The sequence below is a fragment of the Hippocampus comes genome, unplaced genomic scaffold (genome assembly GCF_001891065.2).
Source record: "Hippocampus comes isolate QL1 unplaced genomic scaffold, H_comes_QL1_v1.1 scaffold45, whole genome shotgun sequence".
NCBI lineage: Eukaryota > Metazoa > Chordata > Actinopteri > Syngnathiformes > Syngnathidae > Hippocampus > Hippocampus comes.
In genome coordinates this window covers 584,137-607,751 of record NW_017805783.1, presented here as the reverse complement: position 1 = coordinate 607,751, position 23,615 = coordinate 584,137, and the positions used below count along the sequence as shown (strand labels likewise).

The 23,615-nt window shown below is 41.3% G+C and overlaps 1 protein-coding gene across 3 annotated transcripts in view; it reads left to right on the top strand.

Annotated features, from left to right (window-relative positions):
* ppp3cca (protein phosphatase 3, catalytic subunit, gamma isozyme, a) overlaps positions 1–19,439 on the top strand; it is a 50,359-nt gene extending 30,920 nt beyond the window's left edge. Inside the window, exons 5-14 of one of the 3 annotated variants that reach the window (XM_019885248.1) lie at positions 7,058–7,203; positions 7,292–7,431; positions 7,683–7,760; positions 8,523–8,617; positions 8,707–8,832; positions 11,326–11,403; positions 12,021–12,105; positions 12,839–12,936; positions 15,332–15,358; positions 18,069–19,439. In XM_019885248.1, coding sequence (XP_019740807.1) covers positions 7,058–7,203; positions 7,292–7,431; positions 7,683–7,760; positions 8,523–8,617; positions 8,707–8,832; positions 11,326–11,403; positions 12,021–12,105; positions 12,839–12,936; positions 15,332–15,358; positions 18,069–18,220 — 1,025 coding nt within the window. In that variant the 3' untranslated portion in view covers positions 18,221–19,439. Of the gene's footprint in view, positions 1–7,057; positions 7,204–7,291; positions 7,432–7,682; positions 7,761–8,522; positions 8,618–8,706; positions 8,833–11,325; positions 11,404–12,020; positions 12,106–12,838; positions 12,937–15,331; positions 15,359–18,059 lie in introns of all 3 variants that reach the window. The other 2 variants (XM_019885246.1, XM_019885249.1) reach the window with 2 other exon arrangements.
* Positions 19,440–23,615: the final 4,176 nt, after the last annotated feature.

Genomic DNA, 23,615 nt, shown 5'->3' with positions numbered 1-23,615 from the left:
GAGAAAGTGCGGGCCATTCCATTTGAGGTACACTAGGCTCCAACAGCCGTTCCCCGAGGATGCAATGAGCTGGAGTATTGTTGTCCATGTAAATGACATTAGGCCTGTGTTGTTCATGTAGGGGCACGATCACTGGATGAATAATGTTATTCAGGTAGTCTGGGCCGTTAACAAAGTGGAGGGCAGTTCTATACCCACTGGACACACCTGCCCACATTGTAACCACCACCACCAAAGGCTTGTCTGGTGACAGCAGTAGCTGATGCATAGCGCTCTCCTTGAGATCTCCAACATCGTTGGCGGCCGTCACAGCTGCTCAGTGACTTTCATCACGGAGCAGCACTGAGGCCCACTGGTCTCTCATCCAGCGTAAATGCTCCCTGGCCCATGCAAAATGATGACACCTGGGACTGGTGGTGTGGTCAGGTACCTGTGCGGGTCGTCTGGTGAGGTGTCCTCTTGGTCTCATAATGTCAAAATGTGAACGGCATGATGAGGACTCAACTCAACTCAACTGTATTTATAGAGCACTTTCAAACAGCCATCACTGCACACAAAGTGCTGTACATGGAGCAACTAACATATACAACAGTAAAGCAACAAATCAGTAACAAAGACAGTAGAGAGCACCAAACAGTATAACTAAGATCACAATTTGGGTCATGCTGAGTCAAATGCCAAAGAATACAAGTGAGTTTTGAGGCAGGTTTTAAAGATGGGCAGCGAGGAGGCTTGCCGAATGTTCAGTGGGAGGTCATTCCAGAGAGAGGGACCAGCAACGGAAAAGGCTCAATCCCCTCTGAGCCTCAGTTTAGTTCTTGGTACTTCCAATAATGTCTGGTCCGCAGACCTGAGGTGCCGGGCAGGTGCGTAGGGGCGGATGAGCTCAGAGAGGTAAGGTGGCGCGAGGTCATTTAGAGATTTGAAAACAAATAATAAGATCTTGAAAGTAACTCTAAAATGTATAGGGAGCCAGTGAAGGGATGCCAGAGTAGGAGTTATGTGCTCCCTCTTTCGAGTACCAGTCAAGAGGCGAGCAGCGGCATTCTGGACCATCTAGAGGTGCTTAATGGAGGATTTGAGAACAGCAACTTGTGCAAAAAGTACTGAAACATTTAACATTTGGTCATGTGCATTCACAGCATCTTGATATGCTGCCTTCACAATTTTTTTAAAAATGTTTTAATCGCACAGCTCCAAATGTATTTACTCACAGTGAATAATTCTCTTCAATCTGGGCACTTTCCCCAGGAGTTAAAAACTGCAGTAAGAAAAGAATTTCTAAAAAAGCCTAACCTGAATGCTTCAACAATATGTTTTGTGATGAAAAACCCTTTAATGCAGTCTGTATTCGACCACACCACAGCACCGAGACCGCCCTTAATAAGTTGAAGTTAGGAATCCTCATGTACACAATGCATCAAAACTTCACTATTTCTAGCGTCTGTAGATGCCAAGTAATGACAGGTTTCAGGCATGAATGCTGCTCGTCTTTCAAAGTGTTATTTTTATCAACATGATGGGCTTTATTGTCATAATCTGCATTGCCACAAGAAAATTTACATTGAGGACAGGTCCGGACTGGAGGCAGGTTGGTTAACCACCCTCCTGTATCTTCTCAGAATAAGTCATTTAAATGTGTGCTGAATTAAATTGTCTTTCCTGTTGAAATATGCATGAAATATGCTGACAAAATATGTTGACTTAAAGGCAGAATTATGCTAAGTCTCTGTACTTTTCCACAGTGATTGCTGAAGTTACATTTTCCAGATGCTAAGGCAGCATGCTGAAGTGTTCAGAATAGTTTACCGTTACGTCATGTAAGGGTTCATCTGAAATGTCCCAATAAGAGCTCCGGAAAGTTAATAGCTGGAGGACAGTGGTATGAGCCTTTCTTTTTGGCAGTGTAAAACGTTGATTCACATTTGCCACTGTTTCAATGTGTAGTCAGTAGTAGTGTAGTGATAGTCTATGAGTACCAAAATCATCTTCACTATTTTTATTTGATTTATAGATAACTGTTGTCAAAGCTGTGATAACCGAGGGGCTTGAGCTCACCACTCTTCATGATAGCTGCGACTGTATTTCGCATGCTTAATTCACAAACTGTTTTTTTCTGTCTTTGAAGAATTTCAATTTTGCTGACTAACACACATGTATGCACTTCAGTCTTCATTCTGTCATTATTTCAAGTCAGCCCACTCCGGTGGCGGCGGCGGCAGCGATAGCCAGTCGGCGTCGACAACGCGTGAAGAAAGCACAAGCTCAGCTGTGAAAGAAAGTAGAAGTAATGTTATGGCTGAGGCTTGCAGGGTATCCTCTGGGACGGATTCACCAAACTTCACTGATCATGTAACGCATAGCAGCAACAGCAAAAACTCTGAGCTTTAAAAAGTCTAAAGAAGCATTTTGACTGCCAGTTTAATGAGAGATGCAAGTAAATTGATTAAGAGATCCCTCATCTCACAGCAAGATAATCTCCCCCAAACAACAAAGAATTCCTTCAAAAGCTATCAATGAAAGGTTTTAGACTGGCCACTAGAGTTAAATGCTACACGGCATGCGTTTTACCTGCTGTAAAGGAGACTGAAGGGGGAAATCCCTCACAAACAAAATAGCAACTGAAAGAGGTTGTGGTGAAAGCCTGGAATAGTATCACAAAAGTAGAGTAGCGTGGTGACCTCGGTGAGTCACAGGCTTGATGCTGTTACTGCAAGAAAAGGATTCAGAACTACACATTAACTCATATTGGCGGCTGTGGCTCAGTTGGTAGATAGAGCGGGTCATCCAATGGTTGAAGGAACGCTGGTTTGAGTCTCTGTCATAACTGTCCGCTGTCAGAGTGTCCCTGGGCAAGACATTGAACCCTAATTTGCTCTCAGTGCCTTGCATGGCAGCAGCCAGTCACCCATTATCGTAAGAATTTGTGCATGAATGTGAGGCTTTGTCAATTGCTTTGGGCACCAAATCTTGTAGATAAAGCGCTGTCTAAGTGCATTCCAGTTTGTCATTTATCATATTTAAACCATTTGACGTCTCTCTGTTTGCTCACCTAAAATGTGTTGTCAAAAGTTAGAGCTGATTTTAAATACCTTCAAATAAAACCAGAATAATTGACCTCTTATTCTCTGTCTCGCTGTCCTATGGGAAAATTAAAAAAAAACAAAAAAAACATGTCTATTTCCAGCCTCTGTCAAGTTGAGTCGTTTTCACCAACGAAATATGACTCTTTTTCACCCGAAAAAACACCGGTGTGTTTTCTGTTGCGCATTCAAGGCTGGGAACATTTGGAGGAGCCTTAAAAAAAAGCATGCACCACTAAACAGAACGACAAAGAAGTGAAAAGACCTTGTTTTTGTGCATGGATCCCAAGCTGCAAGCCTCTGCTCTTTATTCCAAGACCAAGCTCAGTGTGCACATCTTTACTATCTATGACTTGATATCACGTGATGCAACAAGTTACCTGTGGCATGAGGGTGAAGCTGGTCTTTCTGCCCATGAGTTTGCGACATGCATTGTTACTCATCTTGAAGCACACTTATCTTATGATGTGTACATTATCTGGAGCGATGGATGTTGCTTTCAGAACCGAAAACTCATCTTGAGGAATGCCCTCCTCAGGTTTGTGACTGAGAAGCAGTGAACGGTGACATAGAAGGATCTTGAAAGAGGCCGTGCACAAATGGAGTGTGGCTTTTGTGCGTACAGTAGTGTGATAGAGAGGAACCTTGAGGCACAGAGACATACATGTTCCAGCTGAGTACCCTGCAATTATCCGAGTTGCTCACGCTAATCCCAGGCTTTAGCAGGTGAAGTACTTGGACAACACTTTTTTTTCATGGACTTAAGATAAGATATCCTTTATTTGTCCCACACTGGGGAAATTTACAGTCTACAGCAGCAAAATTGTGGGTAGAAAGAAGAAAAACAAAGTGTTTGCATTCACAAAATAATGTTTCAGTTTCAATGTACATTTATTTCATGGACTTCATTCAAGTCAAACGCTGTAGGTAAATTAGATGGCGGGGGAAAAAAACCCACAAATGATCCTACAGTGGGTGACTTGCGAGCAATTAGGTATTTTATTTACCGGTATTCATTTTTAGATGATTGCTTTCGTGCCGTGTATTTTCAGATATTACAAGCTAATAATACCGAATGTACTCCACTCAGATCTGACAGTTCTTTTCTGTGGGGAATTAAAAAAAAAAAAAACCCACAAAAACCTGACTGTCTTGCCTCTTCCGTCTATAAGGTACAACGTGGATGGAACAATATAAACTGTGCCACTCAGAGGACTGGGACTCATATAATACCCGCCTCTGAGGACAAAGGGGAGCACAAATGTCACCAGACTGTACACATCTAAGAAAAAAAAAAATAGGCAGCTCAAATTCAATCAGATCTTCAAGAACAGAAGATTTACGACCATGCATAATTTCCTAGCTTGCCTTTTGACAGACATGTTCATGATTTTATAAAAGATTATTCATTCAAGTTATGTGTCTTCAATATTTATCTGTTCTAAAGGTACAGTACTCTTGCCTTCTTCCCTTGTGTTGTAACAATAAGTGACAAAGAAGGAAGGAGAGACATGCAGAAGATGAGAAGGAAGAGTGAAAATAGACTGGGAAATTTTAACTTGCTAGGATATTGCATATGTATCAAAATAGTCAGTATGAATACTGTACATTCGTTACTATTTATTTAAAGAACAAAGCGATCATTTACCTTTTAAACAAGGCATTAGAATGTATTCCTAACTGGCATAATTCATGTAATCAATATTAAAGCATTTAGTCCATATTTTTGATCAAATTAATAGTATTTGTGTTGATTAATGAACTGAAATAAATCTCAGAATAACAGTTGCTAATTGTTAAATGTTTATTTTATTAAGTTCAGATAACATCAGAGGCTTTTCTCATGAATAGAGTAATTTTTGACTTTAAAAAACCCCACTCAAACTCAAAAAAAAAAACTTTCCGTGCATCTATAGGTTGTGGGCACAAAGCTTTTCAGGTCGGGGGGTTTCAGTGCAAATGTGAAGTGTAGAAGCCAGTTTTAAGTGTCATTTGAGGGCCGTGGAACTTGTTTAACCGTTCATGGATACACCTTGGACATAAGATAAGAAGAGTATTGTAAAATACGTGGCTGAACATCAGCGAGAACCAGAACTATGAAGTGAGGGCAGGTGCTGTCCCCTGACAACACTCATGCGGAACCACGCTCCCTTGGTTCTGTGGTAAATTTTATAACAAGCGATAATAGGCTAACACAATGGTCCGCGATTTCCCTTGACAAAGCTTTGGTGAATGTAATGTGCTAAGCTGAGACTTAAAGCAGCCTGCTAACAATACTCTGCTGGGGAGTCTCTGGAGCACATGCTTTTAAAAACACATCTGGGTTTCCTTCATAGTTATTTTGCAAGTTATAACGTTTTTTTTCCTTCTGGGGGGAAAAAAAAATTGATGTATGTTTTTTTTTCAGAGCACGATGTTGATCTTTTGATGTCAACCCAATTTTTTTTTCAATTGTACAGCAAAAATTCAAGGATTGGCGATATACTTTTGCAGGGGAGTGAATATTGTTCCAGCAGTTAGCAATTTGGAGCTGCATCCTTCCAAATATTTAAATATGAGTTTAATAGCTACTGTTTTTCAAACATGGTGGTGGTTGCGAAGTGGAAAACCCCAGCTAAAAAAAAAAACTGCCTGGTGTCCCCGCCCATCTTTGTCAGAAAATGTCGGTCAGAGCAACGTGACATTTCATCTGCATAAGAGATTACTCACATCAGGAGCCTTTTTTATTGTCATGGTGATAAAATGTCAGAGCTTTGAGCACTGTCAGGCATGCTGGTTGAACCTTTTCACGCAGTTGAACACAATTTCAGTTGAACCCTGTTTGTATGGTTATTTGTATTGGTGTGTGTCTTTGTTACTTAATGGGACAACACCTCCACCCACATTCCACATCATCTCCAGGCACACAAACTGCATCTTTATGCACATCCATTTTTAGATGCCCTGTGTAACGCTTAAAAAAATACTCGGCAATGGGCTATTTGTTTTGAATGATGTAGTTGGAATTGGCTGAACAATTGATCGAATTTGATGAAGCTTTGTTTGCATTATTGTTGTAAACGTATAACTTGCTAGCTTTAGTTTACGGATTTGATAGCATTTTATCATAGTGAACGCTTGCGCTGCAAGTCAAATTCCTAAGTTCAACAACTAACTGAAGTAAATAAACTGTATTTCATATTAATTCATGTGCATTTGTCTTTAATGGAGCGTAAGCCACACCTATAAGACAAATGAATGTATTTAGACCATATTTTTCGGCCCTTCTAACTAAAGCTGGGCAATATGATGATATATATTGTGAAAACGACAATGTTTCTGTCATGTCATGTCGCTATCATGTCTATCGCCTACGGCAAACAATTTTGGAGTGATCAATTATCATACCGTGCATGTTTTTGGAATGTGTGAGGAAATGGGAGTACCATGAGAAAACCCACGCAAACACAGGGAGAACATACAAACTCCACAAAGGTAGACCGTAGCCCGGAATCGAACCCATGACCGCTGCACTGTGAGGCGGACGGGCTAACCAGTTGCTCAGCGTGCCGCCCGGATTCTGTTTGCTTCAACTTCAACCAGAGTTAAAAGGAAATCGGACTCTAATTACACCTCATCTGATGGAGGAAATGTGCTCCCAGCTTGCAGCTGGTCCCATAGTATCAAAATTCTCAATCATTTAGTCACCCAGCCCTCCTCCTATTGCCCTTCGTAAGGTAATCAACGGGGTTGGGGATTGATCAGAGGCTCTGCAATAAATAAATAAATACAATTGAGGGGAGGTGAGGGGCGGTCTCTCTGTGGCCCCGTACGAAAATGGGCCTCGGACCGGTACCGGGGCCGTATGGTTGGGGAACGATTGCATTAATGGAACTGTATGAGTAAAGCCTTTGCCCCGAATTGCACAGTGCAACTTGCTACATAGTGTAAAAATTATTTAACCATACAATTTTGTTGTGCAATATTTGTTACAGGTAAAATTAAGTACTCAGAAAGGGTCTATGACGCCTGTATGGAGGCCTTTGACTGCCTGCCCCTGGCCGCCCTGCTTAACCAACAGTTCTTGTGTGTACATGGTGGACTCTCACCAGAAATTAACTGCCTTGACGACATAAGGAAAGTAAGTGACATATTTGAAAGAACACATTGGTCTCACACTGTCATGAAAGCAAAACATATAATGCGTGTAAACTTGTCTTTGCTAACAGTTAGATAGATTTAAAGAGCCGCCAGCGTTTGGGCCGATGTGCGACCTGATTTGGGCTGACCCTGGTGAAGACTATGGCAGTGAAAAGACAACTGAACACTTCAACCATAATTCTGTCAGAGGCTGCTCCTACTTTTTCAGGTATTAAATTAAACCCCCTTGGTAGTTAGTCCTCCTAATAGCAATGAGAGTCCGTGGAAATCAAATTGTTCTATTCAGTGCCAAGTAATCGCTAAAGTAATATTTTTTTAAGAATTCCAGAAATCTGTTGCATTTCTGTTGTCTGGTGGCTAACCAGTGTGTGCATAATTGACTTGCATTTCACCATGAACATTTCATATCTCCTTCATTTGTCACAAGAAGTCAACTTCTCTTTGTTTATTTCTTTGCAGTTACTCAGCCGTGTGTGACTTTTTGGTAAATAATAACTTGCTGTCAGTAATAAGAGCCCATGAAGCCCAAGATGCAGGGTAAGTAGTTTTTCTGCTTTCTGATCTATTCACCATAATATATTGCAATGGTTCCTCAAGTAATTCATGATCACTCGATTCGGTAAAGAGGTAAAGGCATTTTTCTGCCTCGAGTATCTGCTTATTTACGTGTACACTGTCAGGAAGGAGAAGTAACCGCAGCGCCAATTGTTCATGCTATACATGACAATAATACGTCGCCAACACGGTTAGAAGCCCAACCTCAAAATAAATCTTAGTTCCCAAATAAAATATGGATATCAATGCCTAAGTATGTTTTTCTTTTGAAATTGTTCACAGCAATGTGTCGCGGGGTAACGGCTGACTTGATTAATTTTCCAGACTGTGTTTGGGGGTGGTCGTTTATCGCCATCTCAAACTGTTGCTTCCGACGAGAACAATACAGTGTGGTCCTGAAATAATGTTTAATTGCTCATTACAAGCGCTAAATAAAATGACTAAATTACGCTGACGCTGTATTGTGTAGTGATAGCAGTGCTCAAGTTTAATAGACCTAAATGACTGTTCACACTTTGATGCTGACAGCCTGACACAGTTGCCGTTCTGACTGGTCACTTTGTAACAAACCAGACAAAGTGTGTTTAAGCCAGCAAAACTGCTCCTGTGCTTCTCGTGTCTCTTCATCTAAATACCCGATTGTTCGATTTGAGTTTTCAGTCGAATATCTGAATAGCAAAATATTTGATAGCTGCAGCCCTAATATTGAATATGTCTGAGTGTTTTTGTTTTGTGCCCCAATAGATATCGGATGTACAGAAAAAGTCAGACTACGGGCTTCCCTTCGTTAATTACAATCTTTTCAGCTCCAAATTATCTTGATGTGTACAACAACAAAGGTTTGTGTTTGTTTCTTTGAAATTAGCAGTTAGTTTTCTCGCTCACCTTCAAGTTTTAATCTTCAGACTTAATTTTCTTTTTGCTCTAGCTGCTGTATTAAAATATGAGAACAACGTGATGAATATTCGACAGTTCAACTGCTCACCCCACCCTTACTGGTTACCCAACTTTATGGATGTCTTCACATGGTCTTTGCCATTTGTTGGAGAAAAAGGTATGTCGGAAAAATTAAAATGTAGGCTAATAGTGAATTCATTCGAATTGCTTTCAACGTTCCAATGAAATGATAACGTGGCTGAGTTTATACGACATGTAGCAGATGTCTCCAACTATTGGGCAGGTGGAGCAGTAATGCCAATCTCAAACGTCACAATTTTTTTTATCGTTCCCGGTTGGTTCATATACAGTGGAACACATCAGCAGAATACAAATATTTGCAGAGACGGATGGAGGGGTCGTTTTTAACGTGACATGTACATCACCAAAAGAAATCAACGCAACTCATCCGTCTTTGGTATTACAATGAGCGCATGGTGCATGCTCATTGTCCCTACGGAGCCAAGCTCCAACATGAACCCGCACTTGTGTACAGCAGATATCTTGGGCAGAAAAGTGAGCTCCATCTCTTTATTCGTCAATGCCGAGGAAACACTCGCAGGACTACATAGGACATGGCACACTATGCGGCAAGATAAACAAAATATCTGACACGCCAGACTTTTTGCGTCGTGGCCGAGAAATGTCCGATACAACAAACGACCAATTGTTGAGTATGTCACACTACACGGGCTACGACGTGATAACACGACTAGAAAATCGGCCACAACAGGATTGAGATGAAATGGGGCTCTGCCACAGGTTATTGATCTTGTAAATAAATTCTTAAATGTTTTCACACCCCCTGCAATGTGTTCATGTACCCTTGGGGGTATGCATACTCCTGGTAGGTAAACAATGAGCTAAATATTAGCTGGGCATTTGCATTTGTGTGTTGACTCACTGTTTTAGTACAAGTTTAACTTGTTGGCTCGCTGTTGGAATTAGACATCCAACCCTGTTCTAAGTCAGCTGCTCGGCAGCCCGAGGCGGCCTGTCGGCGCGTCTGAGCAGGGTGGCCGATCCCGCGAAAGGCGACCACTGGCACCACAGGTTCCAGGCCGGTGCAGCACCTTCGGTAATCTGCAGGAAGGGCCAGTATGTCCAGGGTCGCCACTACTGGCTACCAGCGGGCGGCCGGTGGGCAGCAGGGCCAACGGCGAAGAGGAGCGGTCAGGAGAAACAAGCCCCGAGCTGCTGTGTGCACGTGCTGCAGCTCCGGTGATGGGGACCAGCTGTGCGCTGCACACGCATTTCCTCCTGGTCCGACATTTGTGCATTTTTTGCGTGATGAACTAAGCCTGGAAATTTAGCAGAATTTTGGTTCTTTTTTTTTGTTTTGTTTGTTTGTTTTTATGCGGATCTATCAACATATTACCATTTGTTCAGTATGCCGCAAAAAAGTTGAGGTACTGCCAACATACAGTAGATGGCCTGATTTACTCAGATACCAAAAAGCAGGCACAAAATTGCTTGTTCACTCTAGCAGATTGTACATGCTGTTGGTGGGTGTGTTGCATGTGATCCACTGAGATTGAGATCTTTTACAAAGATTCCAAATAGTGGGTGCTAAATTACAGAAAAAAAACCTATTGTTAGCAACAGTTGTAAACGTGGCATATTCCAAATAGTGGGTGCTAAATTACAGAAAAAAAAAAACTATTGTTAGCAACAGTTGTAAACGTGGCAGGGATCGCTGTATTTAAAAGATGGTTTTTGCACCTGCCCTACACACGCTGATGGTTTTCACCACATGTCATTTGGGAGAGCACTGTTAGAGAAATATTTTAAAGGGGCGGAACTGAAAGTGTTAGTGCAAAAGAAACAAACATTTGACTGAGTTATAGAAAATACATTGATGGCCCAGTAATTTTGGGGAAGACAGTAACTGCGTAAAAGCCGAGTTCTGTCATGATGACAAAAGACAAGTTGGTGCCCGTTTTTGCACATGTAAAATCAGGCCCAAAGTATCTCTGTCAGCGTCAGCAGTCAAGACAGACTGTGAGTGGGCTTTAACCACGACTGATGAGATCACAATACCTGCAAAACTACTGGTTGTCAAATGTTTACTTAATGCACAGTAATGAGTAGTACTGAGGGTTTACAATTTTGATGTCAATGTAAGATTGTGTACCTTTTGGTTAGGATGTGTCTGTGTTGAATGAAATATGTGTTTAATTTACTTTGACAACCACTGAAGTGCAATAAGGGGGGGGGGGGATTTCTTTTCTTTTATCTCAGCAAATTCTTGAGGGCTTGGCTCCCCCAAAACCGCCCAGAAATGAAATGTAAAATCTTGAAAAAAATATATTTTACAATATTGGAAAAAAAAAAGAAAACAACCACTCTGGGAATCCACCGGTTTGCCAACTTGAAAATATGCGCGGCCACACTGTACATGTTTTATTCAAGGGCTATTTACCATACATTATTCCTTATCCCAGAGAGTCTGTCAGTGTTTTGTCTTGAATGACATTGATAATTTGTACCTTATTTCGGTTGGCTTCATTTTTCCCCATTTCCTGTTTTTCTTTGAATCCTATATATTGAGCTGTGTGAAAGGGACTTGCAAAGTGACTATTTAATTGCCTGTAATTTTTTCCATCTATAGTGACAGAGATGTTGGTGAATGTGCTCAACATTTGCTCTGATGATGAGCTCATGTCAGAGGGAGATGATCTATATGAAGGTAAGGGTGCAGCTATTAATTTCTCAAATGTTCGCCCTCCGCAACTCAGCATACATCACAACCGGTTTGACAGTGTGACAAGGGGTGGCAGCTGCCACCTTTACCAAATGCTTTGCCACCCCAGTTGCCATCCTTACTATTGGCAGTGAATCTATCGATACGATATGTGAAATTTTATGATAAATGTTGCTTATATTGGCTACATTGTCTGTATTAAATGTATTTAGAATTTACTCCCATTCCAATTCCCCCTTCTTTAAAGAAGAAATATTTGCAAAAAATGATGAGCCCAAAAATATCACCATCACCACCCATTGGTTTGTATTTGGGGCCTTGTCATGCAGCAGGAGAAGCAAAAAAATTGGGGCCTTAAGTCGCACATACCAGTGACCTCTCCATCGCTAATTCCTGGGCCGAATTCCGGGCCCAGTGCGTACTTGGCACGGCCTATTCAAAACAATTGGGCATTTGCAGGCATGCACACAGAAAGATATGTTTCTTTATCTGCAAGCAAGAAACCTGTCAGTGTCTGCAATCATCCACCAATTAAAGAACTTCCAGTGGGGCAATTCTTGAAGACAATGGTTGGTTTCTCAGTGATATGTTGTGTCATCCAGGTGGCACCACAGCGATGCGTAAGGAGGTAATCCGGAACAAGATCCGTGCAGTCGGGAAAATGGCCCGGGTCTTCTCAGTCCTCAGGTATGAACCGCTGACCCCCTTTCTGACTTCTCTCTGAAGAACTCCTGTTTTGTTTTGCGTCAGCTTGGTTGTATCTTTCTTTAAACTAAGAGTATGAATGCAGGTTGGTTAGCGACAGGAAAAACATTTGAGCCCTTAAGGCTTTAGGTAATGGATGGAAGGATAGATAATAACAATGAAATCCATTAGGTATAAGTCCCCCCCGCTGTTTTAAAAATATTTTATTCGAGTAAATGATCGAAAATTACTGCACTATTATTTGTTTTTCTTTTAAGTAAATTTAGCCTACTTTTGCTAAAAGAGAAAATGTGTGCCTTGAATAATATCGGCTTCTTTCATTCATGTTATGGGTATTTTTACACAAAGGAAATTTTTTTGTGCCTGTTGAAAATTAAAGTTTACTGACATAGCCATAAAAAAATGTTGCTTTATTTATCTGACCATATTGGAATGTATTTGTTAGGTTTTCAGTCAATTAAATTTGGTTCAATAAACAATATGTGGTCATTTTTAAAATTTTCAATGAACATTCGATCAGTCCGGCCCTCGACTTGCAGCAAAATTTTTTATCTGGCCCTCCGTCCATTTGACTTTGACACCCCTGCCTTAAGGCTTTAGGTAATGGATGGAAGGATAGATAATAACAATGAAATCCATTAGGTATAAGTCCCCCCCGCTGTTGCCAAAATGTGATGCATTTGCACCTGTGTGCTTTGCTTGTGTTGTGGTCCAGGGAGGAGAGTGAGAGTGTATTAACTCTCAAGGGTCTCACCCCCACCGGAACTCTTCCCATGGGAGTACTGTCCGGTGGAAAGCAGACATTACAGACCGGTAAGTGAGCTTTTATCACCAGTCTCCTTTCTTCCTTCCTACGAGCTTCATGCATTTTGGGTGACCATACATGAATTCCCAGGAACATTCCCTCACCAAGCTTGGATTTTTGTTCGCTGTAAGAACCCGTGTTGTGTTTGAGATCCATACTTTTTGCCTCCAGAATGATTGGTCGAGAAGGCAGGTTTATTATGACTGAACATAGCGTACGGTCATTTTAGATTTTTGGAAATGTGGGAAATTAATAACTGGCTTATTAACAAGCCATATTTATGGTTTCAAATCCCACGTGGAGGGTGACTAGTGCCGTGGGATACAGATCATGAGTGAAGTCACCACCGCTTTGCTGTTATGCCAGTAGCTTTAAAAGGGCTTTGGATCAATGCCAGCATGCTCATCACAAGAAGCACCCCCCGCATTGTCAAGGCCAACCTGTCAACTTATAGCCGAGAAAAGGCTGCTGACCCTCTGATCTAAAGGTCAGTGCCTGGCCTCAGAACACGTTGGGTGCCACGCTGGAGACTTACAGAAGTTATGGAGCCATCAGAAGGGAAACCACGTTATGACCTTTAGGGAGAATGTCATTGTTCATGTCCGCCCCTTTTGCCTCCACTTCCAGACCAGCCAGTCTGGGGTCAACTTTGTAGGCCATTGATGGTGAATTTTTCCTTCCTGACAGATCAAGGAGTGGTTTCTAACCTAATCACTCTTCGAGAAATATAAAAAGCTCACCGAGCTAAAATAAAAGACAAATTAAAATAAAACATTGACTCTTTCATGCACCAAGAATGATAACCTGTAACCTGATAACATGATAGGCTGCCCACTGTAGTAACCGCTGTCCTTGAAAGGGTTAAAATATCAGACAAATGGCAGTAGATTGCAGCCCACTGCCAAAAATCTGGATCAGCCACAAATTGTTCACCTCCATTGATTTGTACTAGCATGTTTATTTGTTCATTTGAGTACACTAAATTGATCTAAAATGTTTCCTAGGTCAACGCCGGCCTTGTGTCACATTTGTTCAAATGTTAGCGTGAGCTCTGCGCACACCTTGAATGCAAAATCACGACATGGTGTACATTGAGAGAATGAAGATTATGTTTGCGCATCTAAACAAATACAGGGCAGCATGTGTGGCGGAGTTTTGTTTTTGTCCTGTGAGAATGTGCCGCGCAGATGTGTCATCCTGCCTCATCACTTTTGTGCATTTCCCAGTCTCCCTCTTGGGCCTAACTTACTTGATGTTTGTGCATGCAGTCGATGGCCCACACTAACAGATGTGGAAGATGATCTACGATACTAAGGATCGTGTCTGCCCAATCGTGTCCGTATTGCTGTGCATTTCATTTTCCGCATTCTGAGAGGAGTTAATGTAACGAAGATCAATGTAGCACACACACGATGTGATTTATCGAACCGAGACAAATTACGATGGCTGCTTTTGAGTCTTTAAGTACAGGTGCTAAATGTTATGCATGGTGGCGAGAGGGAGGAAAAAAAAAAACAAAACATTTTCTTCACTGCTAGAAACAAAAATGTATATACCTTCTCATGAGAAATGCAATTTTGGAGCTTCAGTATTATCTAAGGGCTGCCTTGGAGCCAGTCACAAGGAGTCATGGCATCTCACCCATGACAGAACTCCCTTTTTGAGTATTCTCTCCCAAATTTTAATCTCAATCTGCTCAAGATTGGTTGGCACATCCAATTGGCACACCCTCAGGGCAAGATAAAGAAAACAAAACCTGGGTTTTATGCAATTGCTGGCTTCCCCCAAACTATCCGAGCAATCGTTTTTCTCATCTACTAACACTTCCATTTGCATCATTTCCAACTTCATGTTACACCTATGGTGCTCTCCCATTTTTTTCCCTGCTGAAAACCGTCAGACGGTGTAGCTGGAGCAATACCCTCTTGAAAAATATGGCAGTCCCCAACACTTTCATACCTGCCCCCAACAGTCCATGCAATTGTGTTAAGAGTTGGCAAACATGCAATTTAGCGGCTGTTGGAGATCTTAGTAAATAAGGCCCTTAGTGCTCAGCCAACGCCCCTCCTCTCTATTTCTAAATCCTCTTTCAAGACCCTTTAACACTGGCTGCAGACTCTTAAATCTCGAACCAGCACCTCCTCTCTCATTCCCAGCCATTCACCCAACACGATGTTTTCATGCATATTTTTCGCTGCCGGTAAAAGGCCAAAACATTGTCTGTGACATTGCGGTTGACCAACTTGACCTACCCTCTACGTTTTCGCCATCAGCTGACGACTGTTAATGACATCGAGGCTTGACTTGAATGACGTATTTGCTGGCTGTGTTGTTTGCTGCATTGTAACGTCTCCCCTTTTTCCTTCTTCCCCCCGCCCTGCCCCCAACTCCAATTTAACATAGCTACTATTGAGGCAGCTAAAGCAAAAGGTACGCATGGCTTTTGGGTTCAATTATCGTGTTTGTGTCCTCTCTGTTCTTATTCACATTAACAGTTGTACATACAATCGCAGTATTGTGGAGACTGTAATTGCCGGTTACTCTTGCACTATCAGTGTCTTTTTAGCTTCTGTTTTTCTAATATCAAACTTAGACAAACAGTAGTTGCACTGTTGCAAAGTCCAGAGCAAAAGACTTGTTTTTCAAGAAATGTATACTCAGTGGACAAGAAAGGGACTCTAATGAACAGAATAAATTTAAAATGACGTTCATCCTTTCATGCACCCTGTAACCTGATAACATGGTAAACCGTCCACTGGAGTGACCGCTGTGCCTGAAAGGGTTCAGATCTGCAAACTACCTTTACAAATTAAGTTTAGTGATGGGAGAAAGTTTCTTATCGTGGTTGTAGTTGGAACTGTACTTCTGTGTGATCATGTTGGGGGGTTTCTTGCCTACAGTGGCTCCCAACACAGAGAAAAAGCCTGTTAAGACCTTGCTTAGACCTGGGACATCCCTTCCCGGGATATTTTCAGCAGCTAATCCTGTTACACCATTTGGGTGTTGCTCGATTGTCTGCCCCTCCTGGTTGGTTTGTGGGCTAATAAGCTCCATTCCTGCAAGGTCAAACACACATTACGGAAAAGACAAGGTGATATTCATTCTGGTGATTTCCAACCAAATGCATCGGCACCTAGGTTCAAGCCATCACTTGATGTAAACTAGCTTATTTAGTGGTTTTAAAATGCTTTGTCGCCTAGATTGCCATTCCCACTCTGGACTCTGTGGTCTTTTTTTCCCCGCAGTAGCAAAAGTGCTTCCCAAATAACATCGTGTGCCTTAATCTGCATTTATTTTTGAGCTACAGCCTTTTGAAGCACTGGTAATAACTGATAAACTGAATATTTTATTGAAAAGAAAAAAAAACTCGAATTAAGGGTTAAAATACACGGGCTACTCGTACAAATGTAAAAAGTAAGAAGTTCTTGTTTTTTAAGTAACTGAGATTGATCATATTTACGTAATTGCTTTCATATTTTATATTTATTTATTTTGATTGAACTCTCCATCACTCCATTGTTTGTTTCTATTCATTTCGGGATGCTTCTACAGACAATTACCGTATTGGCCCGAATATAAGACGGCCCTGATTATAAGACGACCCCCTCTTTTTCAAGACTCGAAGTTTGAAAAAAGACTTTTTGAACACCAAATTAATTTGTATATAGAAAATAATTACAGTACAGTACATCTGAAACAAATGATTATAAGTATACATTTGAGAGAAAAAGCATGTTATTTTGCCTTATTCAGATCTTAATATCTGAACATTTAAATGGGTAAACTAAAGTGCAATCACATTTGTAAATGAATGCCTTCTGGTTTTTGAAATGTAAATTACATCATAACTTCACCTCAGCTGCCAGTTAACCTGGCAAATCTTCGACCCACTTTTCTCTAGATTGTCGCTACGTTTCTCCATTTTCTGTTATCTCTTCTATTATTTTCTTACCGCTATTTTTATTTTTATTCTTCGTGACAGGGGTTCACTTTGGCCTGGGGAGTCAAGTTCAGCATTCGCTTCAATGATATCTGGCGCCATCTAGCGTCGCGCATGGGTATAGTGTCTAGACCCCGAATATGAGACGACCCCCACTTTTTCAGTCTTATTTCAATGCAAAAATCACCGTCTTATATTCGGGCCAATACGGTACTTTGATGTAACTTCCCTCCAGGAAAGCAAACTGTTTCACAAGCAAACTGAATTAGCTTCATTTCAATTTGATGTTTTTCTTTTATTTATTTTGGGGATGGCGCGGGGGGCGGCGGTTACTCTGTTATTGATCCATAAGTTGCCAGACGGATTTTAAGCGAGATTCTTCCACTCCAAACTCATTAAAGGATCCTGCTTTGTGCACTGGGGCACAGTCAAGCGGGAACACTTTGAGAAACTTTTCCCACAATGTTGGTCGCATAGAATTGTCCAAAAGGTCTTGGTGAGCTTAAGAATTGAGAAAACTAGAGGGTCTTCTGATTGATTGGTTGGTTGATGGAGTGACAAGATGTGTTTGAGCCCCCAGGAACAATATTTCGACCCCACACTCTTAAACAGTCAAACAAAGAAAATGATCATGACAAAAAAAAAAGTCCCGTTTTCAAAGTAAACATCCTGTAGATATGTTGACATGCATCAGTACACCGATTAGTGACATAACATCTCACAAGGTGACAGACATCTGATCGTGCAAGAGAACTGTTGAATATTTGATACTCAGCATGTTTTTCGATAACTCCTCCAGTGTTTGTTGCCGTTTTAACTTGCTAGTGTAGGAATGACTCAATCATTTGTCAAACATTCCCTCACAAGTTTATTTTTCGTTTGCTCACCTTTTCTGCCTGGTTTCCATGGCTGTTTCGGGAACACGACCGTAAGTCAACCGAGCATGAGACGTTTAAATGTCGTAGGTTTTTGGACACTCCCAAGTTATTGTGCATGTGTTGTATTCACTGTCCATTTGTGCTGTGTTAGGCTGATACTGTGTCATAAAAAAATAACAAATAAAAAAATCTACAAGGACAGCAGAATAGCATGGTGCACAACAGAGACAGCAGCCACTCAAGTAGCTTTCTTCATGGCATGATTGTGGCTTTTAGTCATTTTGTTTTGTTTTCTTTTATTTTTGCCCTTCAGCCATCCAAGGCTTCTCTCCTACGAGGAAGATTCGTAATTTCGAGGAGGCACGTGGCCTGGACAGGATAAACGAAAGGATGCCACCTCGCAAAGACGGCCAGCAGCCGGACGGCACCGCCGTCAATACCAGTGCAGCCAACAAGAACGGCACTAACGGATAGGCCATAGAAGCCGCGCCTAAAAGTCCCCCCACCCCGACGCTTCCCCGCCATCCCGCTCCACCTCGCTTTGCTGTCCCGTCCATCCCTTTGTCAGTCTCCTCCCCCGAAAGCGCCTGTCCATCTTCTGTGTGCATGCTGAAAGGAAGTAGATACGGTAGGTGGTGAAAAACAAAAGGAGACCATTCTGCTAGCAAAAGCTCTTTGGGGAAAAAGAGAAAAAAACAATCTTTGGGGGATATTATTTATTAAAGGGATATTCTAGATGTCTCATAGCGCCTGGCGATGGAATGGAGACATTTTGCAGTTGTTGACATTTTTGCTGTACACTGAAGTCCATGCTTATTCATGTCGCAGTTATACAGGATAGATCAATATGATAAATTGAATTTGGTAAGATGAAGGTTTAGCCTTATTCAGTTGGTTTTTTTCCCCGTGTTTGTTTGCTGTTAACGTGTGTGTCAATGGATACGTTGAAGCATGAATTCTGTAGCCCCAGCATCCCCATTTTGAAGTCAAGATATGAAGTGGGGTACACTGCTTCTAGTGGTTGGGGGGGGGGGGGTATTTTATACTTTGAGCAGAAATGTGATGTCTTACGAAATGTTCACAAAACTTTGGTGAAGCCCAAAGATATGGAAAAGTATTTTGTTCTCTCTCAGTGACAGTGTCCTGTATTATCATTAGTGAATGAAACAGATTGAAAATGAAGATAGAATGCTTTTTGTGCCGTAGGCCTAATAGGTGTTAGTTGACATGATGGCAGCTAGGACATTTGCTCCCACCGAAACCAAATTAGGGGACGTACAGAACAGCACGACACAAGGCGCCTCGTTCCGGCACCACAGTCCTCCCCCATTCTGGATGGAAGCACATTCAGGAACTGTATCAAGACAAACCAGTTCAACCATCCATCCATCCATCCATTTTCTAATCCACTTTTCCTCACGAGGATCGCGGGTCCGTTTAAACAAAAGAGGACATTTTTGCCCAAGAAGCAGAGGAGCCGTTGGGCACACTCACTGACTCTGGACTTTTATTAAGGAGTGAAATATTTCTGTATTTCAAGGAAATACAGCAGCCGAAACTGCTGCTTTATTGTCAAACCCATTTTTAGGTCTTTCTGTTGCTTTACGCACGCTGTACATGTGTCTCCATCTACTGTTAATTTTACAGTATGCAGACGAGTGTGTTTGTGTGTGTGTGTGTGTGTGTGTGTGTGTGTGTGTGTGTGTGTGTGTGTGTGTGTGTGCGCGCGCGCGCGCGCGCGCTTTTTCTCCCTTCCCCCCCCCGTCCCCCTCAAAAAATTGTGACTACTGTGTTTAAGAAAAAAAAAAAAAGCTTGTTAAATGACTGTAATATGTTGAATGGAGACACAATAGACTGATGTTCACATTTGGAGCGCTGCCACTACCACACGTCTGACAAGGCTTAGCAGTCAACTTCTGGTTGATTTGCCTCCTGCAGGTTCCTTTTTAAAAGCTAGGGTGGGAGCCACGTAATAGTCGCTGTGATTTCCTGCTGTCTGTGAAGTTTTCCCGTAGCTTGGCTCACACTTTTGCGCTGACCACCTTCACTTAATCTTCATTGGCACCCAAAGAACCCTTTAAGACTCGCTTTTACCTTTTACTAGAAGTAACAATGGAGGAGGAGTTGGGCCACTTATATGTGCAATATTTGTTTGTTTGTTTGCTTAAAAAAAATAAAAGGGAAAACAGTCAAGCCACAGATTTTAGAGATATTTTTTCCTCATATACTGTATATACAATGCTTACATTCTTTTTGCAGGTATGTTCATACTGTATGTGACCCAGAGCCTCCTCTCGTTTCAACTGGTGCTGTTCTAGACCCAATGCTTTGTTTCTGGCACTTGAGTCATGGGTGGGTGAAGCTTCAATGAAAGAATATCCTCTCTTTGTGAAAAAAATGTCCCTTGATTTCATTTGATGAGTTGTTTGCACTCGTTTGGGCAGACTTGAAGATATGTACTGTATGTGTGCGAAAATGCAAACACAGTCAAGCCATGCAACATTAGTGAGTAAGAGTTCCCAAAGCCTGGATCCCACTCAGCGGCGAACATCGTGAATAGGTCGCAAATGGTCACAAAGACGTTCGCCAGACATTTGCCAACAGGTTGAATGGTCGCAAACAGTCTTTCTTGTTGCAAGGAAGTTTTGAACACCATTCCCAAATTTCTTGGCTACAATCAACATTCAACGACGCTCACAAACGCTCCCAAGCCTTCGCCGCTCAGTGGGATACAGGGCTTATAAATCAAGTATTCCGCTTTGATCTAATGTACACAACTTTTCAGTAAGACCCCAAAGTATTGAGTTCTAAGTTAATATTAATGTAATGTTTCTTTGAAAGGTGAAGCTTTATTGGGTTACTCACACAGTATACTGACCTGTTAGGTCTTATACTTCACATATCTTGCAGAATGTAAAAAAAAAAAAAAAAAAAAGAATAACTGCTAACAAAGAATCTTCTACTGGTGAAAGTGTACCGTGCGTATCATGCAAGGCCATGAAATCTTCTACATAGATGTATCACTTGAAAGCAAATAAATTTAAATCCTGTGTTTTATTTCATTTGTGTGCTGATTCTTACAGCAAAACCTCATTTCACCTGCAGCATTGTTCGAAATTACTCGTGAGGATGTCAGTACTAACTCATACCAACTAATGTTAGGTTGCAAATGTTTCCAAAGAAATACAGTAGATTGAACTTGCCTCTTGTTGGATTTGAGCTATTGTCTTGCAAGGTTTGTTTTTTAACAAACATTTAGTGATAAATGACAAGCGAATATGGTAGAAAAAGCTGTTGTTCTCACGACTCACTGCAATTGCTACAATTCAACAGCTTGTTTGTCACTTGTGCCCCCCCCCCCAAAAAAAACTGGATGAACTCAAAATTTCAAGGCAACAAATTGGACAATTCAACTAAATGTTTTGAAGGTTTGCTATTGTGTTAATTAACTTCACCTGCATTTCACATCAAAGAAAGACTTTTCAAAAAGTTTGTCCTTTTTATTTAACCTTGACTAAAAGATAAAAGTAAAAACAGCTTGCTTGCTTTGGTGTGACAACATTGTTGTCATATATGTCGGTAATTTATATTTTATTTCAATATTTTAAGTGTTTTCCACTTCAATTCCTGGTAAAGTTCAGTTTTTTTGTTTGTTTTTACAGTGAATCTTTTGTACAGTACACTGATGCTATTTGCATTATGAAACTGGAAATCGCACAAACAGGGAGCAAAGAGGCAATTCCTCGTTGCAAATACAATACTACCCATATCCCGGTTTATTGGTAAACGGTCTCATTCCTGCAACACTGTGAACTAAGTTAGGCAACTAGCGCTTTGGGAATGGTTACCACAGATTCATTTGTTTATTGTCACAGCGTTATGAGTGTGGTAATTTTTTGACATTAAGCAATCAAATCAATGGAGCGATTCAGCCGGCCGGCGAGGCTTCACACGTAATCATTTCCGGGTTCTGCCGAAATGACGTGCGCCTCGATACAAGTGTAAGTCGAGGGGTTCGTAGGTTTTAGATGGATTGGCTCTTCGTTTAGAATGGACAAAAAGCGGAGGACGACTTCGTTTGAACACAGCTCTTCTCTTTATTTCTCCAACGGCTGCCTCGTAACTCTCGAACGAACACTCACCCTTCCGGTAACGACCCCTCCTTCCTGCTTTTCTTCCCCAATCACATGTAAGCAACATAAGAATATTTCAGGAAGTATTAAACAGATTGTAATTAAAGTAACTAACATAAAAGAATATAATGCTTCAATATAAAATGACAATAATTAACAATTCAACAAAAGCTTACACAAGCTTCGTGGAAACGCCCCTGCCATTACTCGACACAAGCTTCGGAGCCTCGGCCCATTTCGTCCCATCACTAATTGTAACACATTGAATAGGAATCAAATCAACATCAATCCAATATCTGGTGCATTCGTTTTAATGGCAAGTAAAACGTAGTCGATTAGAACTTTAACTTGCTCAGGGTCGGATTTTTTTCTGTGTGGCAGCCGGTTCTTTTTGTCCCAGTCGTTTGCGCTCTCCCGCAATATTGTACCAATCCCTTTTCCCATCTTGAGTCTTTGTATAATTCCAACATCATTAAAATGACTTTTTTGCTGAATGTGTCGCTTGAGGTACAATTGTCCAGCTTCCATTTAGTCCACATTTTTCGCTTACAACTTTAGCTTTGCTGCATGTTTTGCACTCGAAAAGAAAAGATCTCACCCAGTTTCACTGTTTGTTCTTCTATTTTCACATCCTCCGACAGCCATTCAAGTTTAAAAGAACCACAGTTCATTCTTATTTTGGTTTAGGGAGTCGGCGTATCACATTCACTACACGGTCGTTTTGCAATGATAGGGGATTACCATTTGCATCACTTATCGCCGCTGCACTATTATTGTTATGGAGCGGAGAACATGCGAAAGTACTGTCAATGCCGTGATTGGCTGCATAGCGTCATTGCATCGTGTCGTGTGATTGGCTGGACACCTGTCACTCACTGAATTACACAGCAAATTGATAGAGAAAAAAGTTATATATCTATTCATTTGCAGTGCGTTCACTGCCCCGGATAGATTTTCTTGTGCGCTGAGAGTGTGCGACCATTGCGCAGTTGCGCATCTTAGAGGGTTGGTGCCGTTGCATCTCCGGTAAACGTAAATCTAAACGAAAGATACCTTTCATTGTATTGTCTGGCGTCGGAAACTTCGCTTGTCTCGAAGCATAAGGCCGTGTCCTAGCTGCTGCTTCTCCCTACCGCTATGGAAGAGTACTACACGATTACGCTTCCAGGCGAGCGACCGCACAGGCATACATATTGTATAATTTCCCACGGCACAGGGTTTGAAAAACACTAAATTAGACCATCATTACATATTTTGTGAATCAAAATGATTCTGTGACGAGGTCTGAAGCGTTCCTTCTGAGTCTTGGATTTGATGATTCAAAGACAAAGCAGTGAGAAGAAGTGAGTTGGTTGTGACAGACATTTTTCATGTTTATTCATGGTGACACAGCAAATGGAAAAATAGATGCATATACACAGACACACACACACACACATTTTTGTTATTAAATCACCTCTATAATTACAAATATACAATAACTGATTTGATTCTATTCAAGACTACTGTACAATCAGTAAGAAGATAATCATGGTCTTCTCTGTGACATCATTGTGACTGGCATGGGCGTCATTAGGCCTATTTTAGGGAGGCTTCAGCCTCCCTAAAAATGTCTTTAGCCCCCCCTAAATAATTTCATTGCATTATTTAAAAAAAAGTATTATTTATTTTTCCTGTACTTTTGCTAATATATTGCATCAAATTCAATGTAATGTGGCCATTTTAAATTATATTTC